At 36.8% G+C, this 18,511-nt stretch overlaps 1 protein-coding gene across 1 annotated transcript in view; it reads right to left on the bottom strand.

Moving 5' to 3' along the window:
- The window catches only part of USH2A (usherin), a gene marked incomplete at its 3' end in the record, with an annotated part of 720,880 nt that overhangs the window by 433,608 nt on the left and 268,761 nt on the right, over positions 1 to 18,511 (bottom strand). Inside the window, exons 21-22 of the mRNA XM_024739202.1 lie at positions 8,401 to 8,531; positions 131 to 257 (exon numbers count right to left, since the gene is read on the bottom strand). Of these exons, the coding sequence (XP_024594970.1) occupies positions 131 to 257; positions 8,401 to 8,531 (258 nt within the window). The remainder of the gene's footprint in view (positions 1 to 130; positions 258 to 8,400; positions 8,532 to 18,511) is intronic.

The following is an 18,511-nucleotide window of genomic DNA, read 5'->3' as shown; positions in this document are numbered from 1 at the left end:
CAACAGCAATTTAGATGAAGTTGAGTGGAGATAAAGGTGAAAGAAGAGATGAACAAATATAAACAACAGAAGAGTACGGTAACATCAGCACATCAATAGAGCCCTTCATATATGTCAAAGAAGATCTTACCTGTATATTTCCCATCAAGTGTGATTTGGCCGAAATCCTGATGCCTAATCGCGATTATCTCATGCCATTTGCCATCACTATATTGTTTACCATCATCATTAGTTGTGGTAACTTCTACTGCAGACCCCTGAAGGGAATGAATGAGGGAAAAAAATCAATGAGTGAATATACATGTTACATACACACACATATATATTTGTATATTTGTTAAAAACCAATTGGCAAATTTCAACATGATCCAGATGCAAGCATGCACACATTTTAAACAGAACTCAAAATTAAAGTTGATACATCCTTCTGGCTTTTCTCTGATGTGCTTCTGTGTCACCTCAGTGCTCAAATCTGAAAAGAGCTTCTCTTTGGAATAAAAATCTCTTAAAAGTACCCTTGGATTTTGAGTAACTATACTCATCAGAAAGGTAATGAATTTTCTATTCTAATATTTTAAATTTGGGGGCAGAAATATAAAAAAGAGAAGAATTTAAAACTAATAAAATACTATTCAAATAATATTGTTCTAAAGATAAGGAAATGTCTGGCAAGTTATTTTCTTTTACCTTCACTACACTACGTAAAGCAAGAAGGAATGAGGTTCACACTAAAAATTAGTCAGTTACTAATGCCTTGAGCATAAGTATAGCGGTTAAACTTAACACTCAATGCTTTGTAGTCTAAATTCTAACATTTATACTTTTGCCTAAGGTAACAGTATAGTTAAAAATGAGTTCCTAAGTGGATAAGACTAGGAAATGGCAGATATTAAGAACAGATACTAGCTAAAAGGAGGTGAGGATAAGGAAACAAAGAAAAGTAGAAAAGAAACATTTCATCTTAACACTTTAGTGGTATGTATATTCTGGTTAGCACAATGATACTCTTTTAACGTTAGTGAACACTTAAGACTAAGTAAAAGATATTTCAACTTTGTCACCATCATCATTTGCTACTACTGTGGTTAAAATAAAAACAACCAGAAAATTACTCTAAACCTTCTAAATGAAAACAATTTTTTTCTTTCTTTCTTAATAAAGTAGATCTCTTTAGCAATACTTAACTTCAATCAATAAAAAATTTTTAAAAGCTAAAAATAAGATTTGGTAAAATATTACAAAATATATTTTTCAATTACTTGGACTGTTTCACCAAATTCTAATAATCTTGGTATACTGTTTTTCAAAAAAGATAAAACTGACAATTATCTGATGCAATATGGTGAAGATTTATGTCACAAAAATTGCAACGTTAATCACACCACCTTCAGTAAAACATTTCTGTTTATATTTCCCTAAAATAGCTTCAGCAGTATACCATGTCCATTCTATGCATTTAACTGGCTCCTGTCAGCCCTCATACAGAGCATGACAACATGTGTGACATACAGAATTTCATATTACCAAAAAAGAGCTTTTAATTTCCCATGAGTAGGAGTGGGTTGCTTCTCACGTGGACAATATCCCAACTTTTACAGGCAACTCGATCAGCTAGAAAGATGACCATTTTGGTAAGTCCTCGAATCTTTGTAGGTTGATTCTCCTTCTATCTCTTTCCTCTACATATTCTTTTATTTTCCTCAACCCTATTTCAACATTTTAATATTTTACAAACACACATTTCATTATCGTAGTTTAATAATTAAAACCAGAACTGGTGTCGTGCCCAATTAATGTGCCCTGGTAGCATGCCCATTAGTTTTTCCATTAGTGAATTCAACAATACTAATGGGATTACTAGCATGGGATGCTAATTGGGCGTGACATAAGAAACTGGCTTACTTCTTAGCATACCCTTGCTAATGATGAAATTAATGAGCATTTTATTAAATGCTGTCTCATCAAAGTGTACTTAGTTAGCGTTAAAATTGTTACAGACGATGCTGCATTCTAAAGATCAGGTGTCTGAGTAAGTGGTTCTTCGTATCATGCTTGGCGATAGTCTGAAGCATTAATAGTTCTCGACATCGAAATCACATTGACTGGCGACACATTCAAGTACATAACACACAGCCTCAGTATGCCAAATTTTCTTCATACTTAGAGGAACTTAGTGTATTATTCTTTGATGATCATTTTAAGATTATTTTACCTCACCAATGTTAAGAGAACAATTCTGTGATCAATTCTGATGTCATATGATGCAGTTTATTTTTTCCATCTGGAAAATATCAGACATGTTAAATAGATGCTATTCGGAATTTTTTTTGAAAGCTTTCACTTTCACCATTTCCCTCAGTGAAGTCAGAATGTTATGTGAATTTCCTGTTAATGTCACTGAACATAAAAACATTTAACTGAGAACCAGGAGTCATTACTGGTCAATAAAATATCATCTGATCAAGTATTTCCAAATTGAAATTAATCTAATGAAAATAGGAAGACTCTAGCTAATTGTTAGAGAGAACAAAAACATACAGCAATTAAAAAATGGAGTAACTTTACTGACTCTTAACAATAATTCTAAGTGTTCAGTTTATGATAGGCAAACATATGCCCTGTTTTAAATATTATGAAGAATCTTCCTCCTTTCCCCCAAATATTTTTTCATAGAATGAATCGGATAGTTGGAAGGAATGCCAAATAAGTTTTTATGCCTCTATGTAGAATTATATTGTTATGTAAAGAATTCGTTACTTAAGTTTATTAAGATATTTTAAAAAGAAGAAAGTACACAATGACTTCAGTTATTTTGAAACTACGTGTTAGAGAGTAACTTTAAATTCCTACAAAATGCTCTTTCCACAACTCAAAATTTAATTATTTTGAATGGATTCAGGAACAGTAATTTGAAAATAACCATCGGTATAAATCAAAGTATCTAATTGACAAATGAAAACAAATAAGTTAAATTGTTAAATTATTATTAAAGAACTGGAAATTTTATCCTAGAAAATGGGTAATTTCTGCAATTTCGGGGCACGAACCCGTGTCCCCTGCATCGGCAGGCGGACTCCCAACCACTGCACCACCAGGGAAGCCCATGAGTACTATTTTACCAATAGCTATCAAGCCACTCAGTCAACCAATCAGTCAACAGGCCTTTATTTATTTATGAGTATAGCTACTATGTTCCAAGGACTGTACTGAGCCTCAAGGGTGTATCTGGGGACTAATAGACAGACCTGCCCTCACTGGATTGTACACTCAGATAAGAAAGACACAAAGAGCAAATAACTACTTGTCTGATGAGTACAATAAGGTGTTCATTAGATAATCTCGTATCCTTTAAAGACAAAAGGAAAGAAAACTGGCTTAAAGTGGTACCTGAGTTATTTAAAATATAAATACTTTGAAATGTCAATGGGGGACATATAAAACAAACTCCTAAGCTTCTTTAAAGTTGGGGTAGCTCTAACTTTGTTCAAGAAGTTGTATTTATGACACAGAGTACAGACTTGTGGTTGCCAAAGGGGTGAGGGATTGGGGAGGGAAGCATTGGGGGTTTGGGATGAGCAGATGCAAACTATTATATATAGGATGGATAAACAACAAGGTCCTACTGTATAGCACAGGGGACTATGTTCAATATCCGGTGGTAAACCATAATGGAAAAGAATATGAAAAAGAATGTATATATATGTATAACTGAGTCACTTTGCTGTACAGAAGAAACTAACACAACATTGTAAATCAACTCTACTTCAATAAAAAAAGAGAGAAAAAAAAAGCTGTATTCATATTCCTACCCCAAAAGAGAAAAAAATGGAAGAATATTCCAAATATTCTCCATTCCTCAGTTTCAACAATCTCTTTGCCTGATAATATGTTGGGCTTTCATTAAAAAGTTAGCAATATGTCCAGTTAACCTGGATAAATTCCTTTGTGGTGAGGAAGGACCAGTCCCAGCTAGCTTGAGCTCACGGACTCATGTATAGACAGCATCACAAGCACTGTGATACATCTGATCACATTTTCTCAAATGTATCTTAAGGCAGTCCGGCTCAACCAACGCCTTACTTTCTTTTGTATAGATTAATTATCACTTTCCTGAAAATGCAGGTAACTTTTGCTTTATTAAAGGGATATTATTATTCCAGGTAAAAATGCACTTGTAAACCCTCTGCATTCCCCTGGTCCTCCAACTTTGGCTAGAACAATTTCATTAATGCTTGCCTAGCAGGTACCAACTTTGTATACAGGTTACGATTTGGGTATATAGGGCAGGGACAGGCAGAGGGAAGCACTCTAGGCCACTGTCTGAGGGAAGAGGGGGAGGAAGTGGTTGGCAATGCCCTTGTGAATGTTTCCTTGAACTCTGCTCTGGTCTACACCAGCCTGTCTATCTGATCATTGAAAAGGCGATGAAAAAGATGAGATGGAGGGAGTCTTCTGGCAGCCAGTCTCAGGATCATAATGGCAATAATGGGGCTGAGTGGAGTTAAGCATTATTTAACTTCTTCCCCTTCCTATTCTGCAGAATCTGAAGCTATCACATCTTTTAGAAAGAGAAATAACAAAGAGATGGCAGTCATGTTTCAGTGCTGGTGGAATCATTTTTGGATTAGTTCTGCAAAGACTTTGCCCCATATGTTTAGAGTATATTGTGGGTATGGGGGGGCAGGAGGCAGGCAGGGCACATTTATTAAATACTCAAAACCTGTGAACAAACCCGTGGCCACTGTATGATTACAGACGTAGCTCTGGGGTGTGAATGGTCATCTGGAATCACACTCACAGACACCAGGATGGATGTTTATGAGGGTATGACCGATTGTATTGTAAGTGTGAGGCAGCGTGAAGCCACCCTGGCACACTGCCCTGTTCAAGTCCAGCAGGACTCTACTCCAATCTTGGAAGGGGGGTTGTCTAGAGAGAGGACGGCAGGAGCGGCATTTTGTTCATTTCTCATTTCCGTGTTTCCAACTCATAACTGCCCAGCACAGTGCCTGGAATATGACACATTTTTAACAATGTTTCATTGAATGAAATAAACTAAATCCAGTGCCAGTTCTATCACTAGATCACTATGTGACCCTAGTTAAGACACTTCATCTAAAGCGGGGAAAAAAACAATACCTACTTCAGGTGGCTACTTCAAGAATGAAATGAGACAATCAACATGAACCCACTTTGTGTACTTTGAAAACTCTATGAATAAATGGCTATATGATTAAAGTTTTTCTCCATCTGGCTTGATCTCAAATATACCTAGATATTAACAGGTTGAGGTAGAAGAAGCAGAACCAGATTTTTTCTTTCTCATTGATATTCTTCTATTTTTCTGGATTGTTTCCTTTCTTTTATGTTTTTTGTTGATATTTACAATTTAGCATTTAGTCTTTTTTTTTAGAAACTTAATTGTTCTTGGAACAATTAACAATTAACAATTTTCGTTCTATTAGTAATTACTTTCTGTTGTCACAACATTTAAAATCAAATATTTTTGTCCATTTATTTTATGAAAACAAGAAACCAATATAACCTATACCCTTAATGCCCCCTCTACTAAGTTGATACCTTTAGAAACTTTTAAGTCACTCATTTTTCCCCCCCTCCTTCAACTCTTAGTAATTTTAGCACCAAACAATTATCAGGGCTTTTTTTTTTCCCCCTTTGCTGTGTGTCTCTTCTATGTCAAAGATTCTTTGGCACATAAAACACACTTCTAGTCATTTTGTCATCAAATACTTAGGTTGAACTTAATATCCTTAGGTTTATTATTTACCACTACTTCTCCTCTATATTTCAAATTCTTTATTTTTTCCTTCTGATTAGAAGCCTTGCTGAAATATTTCCTTCCAATATGGCGCATGGATGGTATTTAAACTGAATCTCTGGACATCAACAAGCATTTTTGTTTCATGTTGAATAGCTTGGTCACAGATTAGCTGTATAACTTTGGGAAAATTAATTTAACCATGATTCAGATGTTCACCTGTAAAGTGGGGATAGTGAGTACCTGCTTTATAGAGTTGTTGTGATGTTTAAATACGCGCGTGTGTGTGTGTGTGTGTGTGTGTGTGTGTATTTATGTATAGAGAGAACACTTAGAATAATGGCTGGCACACAGAGGTCCTACAGAAGAACAAGCTTTGCTTAATCTTGACTAGAACGTGATGAGCCCTTTCAATAAATTTATAATCAAGTCTATTAAATCATATATTCTCTCCTATTTTAGATTTCATTATCTTCTCCCATCCTTCTTTACCTTGTTCATGTGTTTTCTGTTCTCCTTTTGAATTTCTTCTTAATATTAGCATCTTCCTTCATCTTTCTTTATGTTTTCATATTTTTGTCATGTATTTTGACCTAGCAATCTGAGGCTCAGCAGTCTCTCTTCTAATTAATCTACTTAAAGGATTCAAATGAAAAATAATATTTTCAGTTCCGTAACTGAATCAACGTCAGTGTGCTGTTTTTGTTTTCCCAATGCCATCTGCCTTGCCTTTGGAAACAGCTGCTTCTCAGCCCTTTCTCTCTGGATGCTGGATCTGCTTAGGTGTGATGCTATTTCTTTTTGCTTACTCATTGCCCACCTCTTCGCATCCCTTAAGAAGGTGCAATTCTAGGGGACACCCAGGGGTCCTTGTGCCTGAGGACCTATAGTGGTCAGGCCAGGGGGTTATCAGGTCGCTGTCAAAATACCAGGAATAAACCTTTCTTTCCCTGGTCTTGCCAGTAGCCAATTCATGGCTCTAACACTTCCTAACACAGGAACGACTCCATCTGCCTCTTGAGGGCTTCTGCAGGGATCCTGGGTGATGCTCAGACACACTTGGTCCAGCAGGCCCTGACTTTCCTCTCAAAGGTGAGTGGGTCTCCAGGATGTAGGAAGCTCGTGGCCCATGATCCCTTAGATACAGAGGGGAAAAGTTGTGCCTCCTTTAATAATATAACATTAAACATTTATTTGGCAAGCATAATTTATGTCTTAGATCAGCAGTTTGAAGTTGAAAACCTGAGAAAAATCTTTGACGTAGTCTTATATTTCAGTTACTCACAGGTCCAACACAGCGCTTAACAGCAAATGTTTACGAACCTTCCTTTAACTAAAGTGAAGACAACTAGGCAATAGTTTCCCATTGTCCTCAGGAAGAATTTAAATCCTCTCAAATCCTTCCCAGGTCCTAAGTTACTTAGTCTCTACCCAACTTTTCAACCTACCACTGTTCTCTTTGTTCTCTACGCTACAGCCATATTAGACTCATCTCAATGTATTGAATATGCCATGTTCTTGTCTAACTCAGACACTAAATATTTGCTGTTTGCTCTGCCTGGAAATTTTATTACAGATCCTACCCTCGTCTCCCATCAGTATTTCCTCTGGCCTGCCCCACCTCAAACACATGTCCTCTTGTATAGACATATACTCTTGTCCTGATCAACTTTTCCTCATTGTTTTGCATCTCAGTTAAATATCACATTTGCAGAGGAGACAGACAACTTAAAAGAAAGACTCTTTACTTTATTCTCTCATAATACACAGCATCACACTTGTCTTTCATAACAGTCGTGAATATTTTATTCTTTTTAACTGTATACTACCTAGATTGTTTCATAGGGGCATGGTCATATTTAACCTTAAAACTAGTGTAGTCTGCAATACCCAGCCCGATAGCACCCGATAGATGCTTAAATATTTGCTGGTGAAGAAAGGAAAAGAAAGAAAGAGAGAGAGCGAGGAAAAGAGAGAGAGATGGAGGGAGGGAGGGAAGGAAGGAAGGAAGGGAAGAAGGAAGGGGGGAAGGGAGGAAGGAAAAGAGAAAGAGGAAGGGAGATAAAGACACAATTTTGCTCTCAAGGAAAATAAAAACAGATCTATTCAAATGCATTTAAAAGTTTTAATCCTCATTATAAGGTAGCATATGGTTGTTAAGCATGTAGATTCTCAGTCAGACTATGTGATTTTGAAGCTCTGCTATTTTAGCTGTGGGCAAGTCAAATCACTTTTGTAAGTTTCTTTTTTTTTTTTTTTGCGGTACGCGGGCCTCTTTTTTTTGAGGTACGCGGGCCTCTCACTGCTGTGGCCTCTCCCGTTGCGGAGCACAGGCTCCGGACGCGCAGGCTCAGCGGCCATGGCTCACGGGCCTAGCCGCTCCGCGGCATGTGGGATCTTCCCGGACCGGGGCACGAACCCGCGTCCCCTGCATCGGCAGGCGGACTCTCAACCACTGCGCCACCAGGGAAGCCCTTTTGTAAGTTTCTTTTTCCTCATTGGTAAAGTGGAAATAATGAGTACTCACCTCTAAGGTTTTGGTGAGGATTCACTGTGAAAACATAAGCACTTGGTACCTGGTAAACTCTCAAAAATATCAACTCTTATGATTACTCACTTACCTGAGGATCAAAAAGAAAATAAGGGCGTCCATTCTTCAACTGAATTGCGAAATACTCTTCCTGATTGCCAGGTGATGCCGCAAAGACAATCAAACCTTCAGGCACCCTCGTTCGAAAGCTGGCCTTAATGCCTGGGGAGACAAGTGCAATCAGCAAATCAGTGCTGGGTTTTGTTGATTCTTTCTGATAAACGTACATTTACTTTCATTATTATTTATGACGTAGTGAGTACAGTCAAGGAATTATACACAGCAATGCACTGGGATGGTCCCAGCCATTTGGTTTTAACTGTATCCCATTAGGAATGCCAACCCACACTTGGAAACTCAAGCCTGCACTCCCGCTAATCAATATATAATGAAGTTTAAATATATGCAAAACTCATCAACATAAAAAGATATGTTGTCAACCCAAAATTGGACACCAGGGGATCAATGTGGTAATATTATCAGAGTCATAAAAATAAATGCGTTTTTGACATGAGTGAAAGAAACACAAGGAGCTTTGTTTAAAACACTTATGAAGTTTAAAGAACTTGTCCAGAAGTAGAAGCTAAAAACGAGAAAAATCTGCTATGAAGTGGTCCACAGAGCCAATTTTCTGGGATGCCATCCTGTAACCAAATGGTCTGCAGCCTTTAGAATTCCAGGGGCTCCACTCACCCTTCAGATCACCTACCAGCACTGCCCATGACACACAGTGCTCCTGTCTCTCAGAAATTACCCCTGCTCAGGAAGCAGGGGGAGCATGCAATAGTTCTCTATGATGTCTTCACACTACCACCACCTGGCCCAACCTCCATTCTACGGGTGTCCCACCCACTCAATGCGTACTATCAAGTTCTTCCTCAGTGTAAGACATTTTGTTAATGTACTGAAACTTGCAAAGAAGTTTAAGATCTTTGTTCTCAAGAGTGTCCAGTTTAGCTGGAGATATAAAATGTGTGTGTCTTAACAGACACGACGTACAGGGAGAATCAAATAAGGTCAAGAACATACATGAGAACCAAATGACAGCTCAAGAGCACAAAACTGAATAATTAATGGCTATTGATTTGATTAGTAATATAGTCAACCAGGATTGTGTAAGTTGGAAGGGGACAGAGCTGCCTTCATGCTGGGATGGTAACCAAAGTTCCTACATAGCTGAGGGATTTACCCTGGATTCAATAGACTACAACAGGTTCCTGCAATCAGAAACCACGTCTGATTCATCTTTCTACCCCCAGAAATCACATGGTGTCCTGGGGTACTTAGTAAATGGATGTGAAGAAAGGAGGTGGAAGGTACAATAGTGGTAAGGAAGAAGTTTTAACACAGGTGTGGAGGCAGGAGGTCAGAAATCATTTTGTGAGCATCCGATTGCCATTTTATAAAATACGTTTTCTGTGGAACATTAACATTTGTTGAGTACTCTGATACACAATAAAGAAGAAAAACTAACAAGCCAGTGCCTGACATTAAATTCTAGTTGGTGAAAAAGAATTAAAAAAAAAACTGTGGTGAGGTGTGATAAGTGATACAGACCTGTTTACAACATATAATTTGATTCAAAGGGGTTAAGAAAGGTTTCACAAAGAATAAGATGCTTGAGCTTGTTTTCAGAGAATATGAAGGACTTTGGATGAAACTGTATAAAGGCCTGGAGGCAGGGAAAATATTAAGGAAAGCTGGATGTGGAGGAGGCAGTTAAGAGATGAATCTGGAGAAATAGGCAAGACCCCATCTCAGGCCATATATAGAGTATCTGGCTTGAGAAGTGTGAGTAGAAGACAAAGATGGAAAGGAAGATTGTGTCATAACTATCTTTAGAGTGAATTATTTTAATACCAGCAAAGGCAAGTCTGGCATGTGGGCTTCAGACTTTCCAAAGAGGCAACTCAAACTTCTCCTGGCCTTCTTAGCTTCTGCGTCTTTGTCTTCTAGATTTTATGCTTTTGGTCCTTTTCAAACATACCTGTCCTACTCATTTTGATATTTCATTACTTCACACTCTCTGATTCTCTTTATCCCACCTTCTAGGATATTACATTCTCGCTGTTAGATTCAGTACCTGCTCCATCCCGGAGCCTCTGTCACTTCCTAGAATAAGATCGTTTGTCCCTACACATCACTTTTCAGTATCCAAACTCACTAGAACCCCTGATACTAGCTTTATTACTCTCACCTCTCCTACTAAGTGGACTAAAAAAGTTGGAATTTATCCTGTAGACAAAAGGAAGGCTTTAAAATTTGGGTGGAGGAAGGGAAGAAGATGCTCAAAGTCAAGCTAACAGTGGAATGTCTGGAGGATGTAGATAATTTAACTACAGAAGAACCAGCTGCGATACTGCTGTGCTTTGGGGGTATAAGATGATAAGGATAATTAAGGACTGACACATAACTCAATGTATTGAAAGAATGGAGTCTATATATTTCAGAAGAGAATCCTTAAAACAAGTGGTTATGAGGTGATGATGGGGGTAAGATGGTCAATTCTTTTCACCAATTACTGAGGGAAAAGTAGCATTATTAACAGAACTAGAAAGGTCAGGTACCGAAGACAATATGGGGTTGAGGATATAAGCTCCATCTGGGGCACAGTGAGTTTATATTAATGATGTAAAGGAAAAAACTATCCATCGTTTGGAAATGAGAAACTAAATCTCAGAAGAGAAAATGGGGCTAGAAAAATAAATTGGCAATCACCTGCCAATAAATCATGTCCCTGGGAGACAGAGCAAAGACCACTGTGAAAAATGCCCCAGACTTAAGGAAAGAATCGGTCCAATAATAAAGTTAGAACAATCAGGATCACATTGTGAACTGGAAACATAGGTAGGAGAGAACGTTAAGAAGGCAAAGTTAGTTAACTGTGTAAACATTTCCTATAGGTCCAGAATAATGAGAGCTGAAGAAAAGCTCACAGAGCTGGTAATTACTATCTTTTTCAATTGAGTAGAACGAGCAGAGTCCAAACTGCTGGGTGATAATTTTTCATGGAATGCATGAGTAGGCAGTGGGTATCGAGGTCTCACTAGAAAAATCTGGTAGAGAACGAAATGAGAGACATAGAAACAAATTATTAGGGTGGCGCAGTCAAATATAAGGAGGACACATCTGCCAACAAAAGCACAGACATGGCCAAAATCTGGTGTACCTTCTGACCAGAGAAAAATCATATTTCTATCAACTCTTCTTCTCTTAAGTGTCTCTCCTTTTGGTTCAGAGTGGCTCTCTTCTACAGATGGCTTACCTTTCTGTGACCATTTTAAAATTTCATATGTGGTATCAAATCCTATAATTAAGATTATTGCTTTAAAATTAAACAACTGAAGGTTATTTCATAAAAATAGCTACAATTCAGAAGACGAAGACAACAACACTCTACCAGGGTGCTGTAGGCATCTACATGGTGGTAACCAGGGGAGCAAAAGCCAGGATTTGAATGAGGGAAGAAAATAATAATTGCTCAGTCTGGGAATACAACTACTCGTCCCCAGTTGAAGGGAAATTTGATGAATGAAATTATGAATCACAATAAGAATTACAGAAATATTTAGCCAAGTTATACTTGGGGAAAAATCAATTAATATCATATGTTTTTCAAGAATATGCATGTGTTTTTCAGACACACCATTTAATTTCCAGCTTTTACACTTCCATAACACAGAAATGTTAGATAAAATTTAGCCCAACTAAAATAGAATACACAGCTCAAGGGGTATTTCTTGTGAGAAATGAAGATTTAGTAAAGTAACTTGATTTGCTGTTGTATGGTCAAATTGTTTCCTTACATTACAAAGATTTATAATGAATGAGGGGTTTTTTTGCAAGTAAAGAAATAAAAATATGCACACTTCCATTGAAACATCATGTTCTTGACAATTAATGTTGTAGACACTGATAAATCCTATCTTTTGAGACAAATGCCTTAAATCATGTAGTCAGTCATATGCTTATACATCCCCATCCGCTGACTTTAGGCTCAGCCACGTGATTTGCTTCGGGCAAAGAAATGGAAGCAGACATGTGGTACCATGTTAGAGAAGAAACTTTAAATATATGCTGTGCGACTGATCTTGACTCCTATTTTCTCCTGTGCCTCACGAATGTGCTTTCATCCTGGGCTCAAGAATAAGAAGACATGTGGAGCAGAGCAGAGCAGTACCAAAGCATTTTTCTTTTTAGAGGTTTGCGTTAAAAAGCCATGCTGACTGAACTGGGCAGAAAAATAAATATTTCTCACTTGCTAAAATTTAGATTTTGATGCAAAGAAAACGGGAGATGTTCTGAAGTTCAATTTTTTGCTTCAAGTATTTGGGGAAATGATAGAGCATTTTTCTATCTCAATAGAAAAATTTATTCATTCATCCAAGGAATATTTTTAGGAAAATATACTTTGTGCAGCCACCCTTCTGGGCTATTGGGATACAGAGATATATAAAAGAGACATACATCCATAGTCTCACTTTTTTAAAAAACCTGAAAATCCAAGATCCACATGGAAATACTTAGCTTTATGTAAATGTGTTTGCAACTTTAAAAATTTAATCATAAAAACAGTACAATGACAAGCCCATGGAATAGGCAAAGAGTTCTTAAACAATACAGGTGAAAGTATAATAGAAAGGGAAATGGTTATAAATTGTATTAGGATTAAGAACTTTTGTCTAAGAAAAGGCACAAATAAGAGAGTGAAAAGGTAACTAACATAACAGGAGAAGATATTTATAAAATATATTTCTGATAACATACATATCCAATAAAAATATATATAATTCCTAAAAGTAAATTAAAAAAAGATGAATGACTCATTAAAAGAATGGGGGCAAATGGCTCTTCAAAAAGATGATGTCCAAATGACAAATAAATGTATGAAAAAGATGCTCAGCATTGTTAGTCATCAGAGAAATGCAAAATAAAATGCAATACCACTAAACGCCCACCAGAGTGGCTAAAATAAAATAGAAAATACTAAATATACTCAAGTACATAGAGCAACTGGAATGCTCATAACTACTAGTGGGAGTATAACTGGTACCACCATTCTGAAAAACTGCTTGGCAGTACTTATTAATTTATATCTCCTAAATATATGCATACCTTTTGGTCTAGCCATTCCACTCCAAGTTATATATCCCACCACACACACACACACACACACACACACACACAAACACAGCTTCAGAAAAATATACAAGTATGTATATAGAAATACTTATTATACCATTAAAATGGAACATACACAAATGCCCACCAACTGCAGAAAGGATAAATAAATGAGGTATAATATAGCAATGAGAATGAACAAAATAGAGCCACATGCAACTACAGGCATGAATCTCACAAACAAAACATTGGATAAAAAATGCTAGGCACAAAAGAATACATACTGCATGATCCCTTTTACATCAAGTGTAAAACCACGCAAAATAAATCTATGGTTTTAGAGGTCAAGATAGTGGTAATCCTGGTTGGGGTTTAGAACAGGGCACAATGCAGAGGTTCTGGGGGATCAGTACTGTTCTATTTAGTAATTTCGTGCTGGCTACATAAAGCTATTCAGGTTTTGAAATCTGTCAACCGGTACACCTATGATTTTTGCACTTTTCTGTTTGTATGTTAAACTTCAATACAAAGGTTTGCTGAAAATGAAGAAATAATAGAATTACATAAAATTCAAACTATAAAAGCTGAAAGTGAAAATTCTCTATAGGTTTACCTGTCACCCTCACAGAAACTACTGCCAACAATTTGGCAAAGTTTTTCTCAGAAATATTTATACACATGTACGTCATTGTTTATCTGTTTTTTCTTTACTGAAATTGGATTACATCACGCACACTATTCTGTAAGTTTTTAAAATTTTTCAAAATAAAATTGCATATATTTAAGGTGTTCAACACGATGATTTATACATATACATAGTGAAATGATTACTACAGTCAAGCTAATTAACATACTATATCCTCACATAGGTACTAATTTTTGTGTGTGATAAGTGCATCTGATATCTATTCTCTTAGCACCTTTCCATACAGTATTATTATAGTATTATTAAGTGTAGTCATCATGCCTATACATTAGCTCTCTAGGCTTTTTCATCCTACATAACTGCAACTTTATAGTCTTTGACCAACATCTCCCCAGCCCCTGGTAACCACTATTCTACTCCCTGTTTGTATGAGCTTGATTTTTAAAAAAAAAATTTATTCCACATATCAGTGAGATCCTACAGTATTCATCTTTCTCTCTCTGGGTCATTTCACTTAGCATAATGCTCTCCAGGTTCATCCATTTTGTTGCAAATGGTAGGATTTCTTTCTCACGGTTGAATAATATTCCGTTGTACCTGTTTGTGTATGTATGTCTATTTTCTTTATCCATTCATCCACTGATGGACATTTGGGCTGTTTCCATATCTCAGCTATTGTGAAAAATGCTTCTGTAAGTGTTTTTCACTTTGTAACATAGAGAAGATATCTTTCCACTTTAGTTCACAAAGATACGTGATATTCTCTAATAACTAAATACATTTACATACTTTATTTTATAATTTTATCTTAGATAACATTTAGTTGGTTTCTGATTTTTTGATATTAAAAGTAGTATTGCAACAAACGGTTTTGCTTGCATATTGGTAGGCTCTAAGGTAATGTTCAGTCAAAGAGATTAATTTCTAAAAATTCTACTCATATTGCCATATGGTCTTTGAAAACTAATAATTGATTCAAATACTGGGTTGGCAAAAAAATTCATTTGGTTTTTTCTGTAAGATGGCTCTAATAGCGCTTAGTTGTCTTTAACATCATTCGAAACAATTTTGTTAGACTGCATGTGACAGCTGTCATATCAGTGCGTATTTAAAAATAGACATCAAAATTGGTGAATTTTTATGTAGGCATTTTAATGTTGAAGATGGAAGAAAAAAAGCAACATTTTCTGCATGTTATGCTTTATTATTTCAAGAAAGGTAAAAATGCAACTGAAACGCAAAAGAAGATTTCTGCAGTGTATGAAGAAGGTGCTGGGACTGATCGAATGTGTCAAAAGCGGTCTTCGAAGTTTCATGCTGGAGATTTCTTGCTGGATGATGCTCCATGGTCGCGTAGACCAGTTGAAGTTGATAGCAATCAAATAGAGATATTTAATTGAGAACAATCAACGTTATACCACACGGGAGATAGCCGACATACTCAAAATATCCAAATCAAGCGTCGAAAATCATTTGCACCAGCTTGGTTATATTAATCACTTTGATATTTGGGTTTCACATAAGTTAAGTGAAAGAAACCTTCTTGACCATACTTCCCATGCGATTCTGTACTTAAACATAACAAAAATGTTCCATTTTAAAAACAAATTGTGATGGGCAATGAAAAGTGGATACTGTACAGTAATGTGGAACAGAAGAGATCAAGGGGCAAGCGAAATGAACCACCACCAACCACACCAAAGGGCGGTCTTCATCCAGAGAAGGGGATGTTGTGTATATGGTGGGATTGGAAGGGAGTCCTGTATTATGAGCTCCTTCTGGAAAACCAAACAATTAATTCCAACAAGTACTGCTCCCAATTAGACCAACTGAAAACAGCACTCGACAAAAAGCGTCCAGAATTAGTCAACAGAAAACGCATAATCTTCCATCAGGATAACGCAAGACCAAGTGTTTCTTTGATGACCAGGCAAAAACTGTTACAGCTTGGCTGGGAAGTTCTGATTCACCTGCTGTATTCACCAGACATTGCACCTTTGAATTTCCATTTATTTTGGTCTTTAAAACATTCTCTTAATGGAAAAATTTCAATTCCGTGGAAGACTGTAAAAGGCACCTAGAACAGTTCTTTGCTCAAAAAGATAAAAACTTTTGGGAAGATGGAGTTATGAAGTTGCCTGAAAAATGGCAGAAGGTAGAAGAACAAAATGGTGAACACGTTGTTTAATAAAATTCTTGGTAAAAATGAAAAATGTGTCTTTTATTTTTACATAAAAACCAAAGGAACCTTTTGGCCAACCCAATACTTTTTCAGAGTTTGAATGACCACATCCACATACTCTGGTCAATAATGGATATTTCAAAATCTGAGACGAAAGAATGAGAATTCAGGTTTGTTTCAATTCACTTTTCATATTATTGGTGATAGTAAAAACTTCATATATATGTTAGCCATAAAGATAGCCATATATATTTATGGGAGCTGTGCACGCAAATGTCTCTTGTCCAATTTCGAAGGTCTGTTTATTGGTTTCTACTTGACTTATTTGAGTTCTTTTTTTTTTTTTTTTTGCAGTACGTGGGCCTCTCACCTTTGTGGCCTCTCCCGTTGTGGAGCACAGGCTCCGGACACGCAGGCTCAGCGGCCATGGCTCACGGGCCCAGCTGCTCCACGGCACGTGGGATCCTCGCGGACTGGGGCATGAACCCTTGACCCCTGCATCGGCAGGTGGACTCTCAACCACTGCGCCACCAGGAAAGCCCTTATTTGAGTTCTTTAAATATTGTGGGTCATCATATATTATGAGTCACCATTCTCTGTCTCCTGGATTATTGTAATTATCTCCCCTAACATTTTTGACCTCCCTTTTTCCATCCTTGCTCCATGCCCCCCACACAACACACACACACACACACACACAGACACACTATAGTCTATTCTAAAATAATAGAGTCATCCTATCAAAGGACATTTCTGGTCACGTCTTTCCTCTGTCTGGTGACCACCAAAGGCTTCTTGTCTCACATCAAGTAAAAGCCGAAGTCATCCTAATAGCCTACAACATCTTAAATAATCCAGCCTTCACTATGTCTCCCATTTCCAATTATGTTTCCCCTCCCTTTCTCCACTCTGGCTACCTCAGTAATTGTTCTTCCCTCTGCCTGCAAACATCTTTCCCAGGTATCTGCATGGTTTGGTATCTCATTTTTTTAACAGGCCTTTTCTCAAATTCAACTTCTCTGAGAGACCCATTAACGATTATAATCACCCGTCTGCTTTGCCTTTCTGCATAGCACTCACCACCTCCAACCCATACTATATTTTCATCATTTATTTCATTTACCTCATATCTCCATCCCTTAAAATATAAATCTAGAACAGTGCCTGCTTCATTCTAAGCCCTCAATAAATTTTTGAAGGATTAAATGTTGATCCTTTTTTTAAAAACCCTTGTAATTTATTCCTCCCCTGCTCCCCTTGGTAACCATAGCTTTGTTTTCTATGTCTGTGATTCTATTTCTGTTTTGTAAATAAGTTCATTTGTATCCTATTTTTAGATTCCACATATAAGTGATATCATATGGTATTTGCCTTTCTGTGTCTGACTTACTTCACTTAGTATGATAATCTCCAGGTCCGTCCATATTGATGCAAATGACATTATTTCATTCTTTTTTTTTTTTTTACAGCTGAGTAATATTCCACTGTATATATACACCACATCTTCTTTATCCATTCATCCATCAATAGATATTTAGGTTGTTTCCACGTCTTGGCTATTTTAAATAGTGCTACAAACATCGGGTTGCATGTATCTTTTCTAATTATGTTTTTCTCTGGATATATGCCCAGGAGTGGAATAGGAGGATCATATGGTAGCTCTAGTTTTAGTTTTTTAAGGAACCCCCATACTGTTCTCCACAGTGACTACACCAATTTACATTTCCACCAACAGTGTAGGAGGGTTCCTTTTTCTCCACACTTTCTCCAGCATTTATTATTTGTAGACATTTTTGATGATGGCCATTCTGACCAGTGTGAGGTGATACCTCATTGATCCTTTGTCTAGATAGATGTTTCAAATACTTTCTCCCAGTTTGCTGTGTGCCTTTTAACCTTATGTTGTTGTTTTTCATTATTCTATAGGCTAAAATAAAACGACTCAATATTTTAAAACATTTTTTCTTAATTTCTTCTAGAATTTGTGCTTTAATTAGAAAGTACTTCCTTCCTCACAAAATAATAAAAAGTAGTCTTTAATAGTTTCTTTTAGCATATTCATGACTATAACATTTAAAATTTTAGTCCAGATGATTCAGCTTCCCATTGGATAATGATAGCAGCCTAATATTTCCACATTTTTCTCTAAAAACCATTCTGATCATGAAGGAGAACAAATATAATCACCATAAC

The sequence above is a fragment of the Neophocaena asiaeorientalis genome, unplaced genomic scaffold (genome assembly GCF_003031525.2).
Source record: "Neophocaena asiaeorientalis asiaeorientalis breed wild unplaced genomic scaffold, Neophocaena_asiaeorientalis_V1.1 scaffold477, whole genome shotgun sequence".
NCBI classification, from domain to species: domain Eukaryota; kingdom Metazoa; phylum Chordata; class Mammalia; order Artiodactyla; family Phocoenidae; genus Neophocaena; species Neophocaena asiaeorientalis.
The sequence above is the reverse complement of the archived record's forward strand: the minus strand, read 5'-3'. Positions and strand labels throughout refer to the sequence as shown.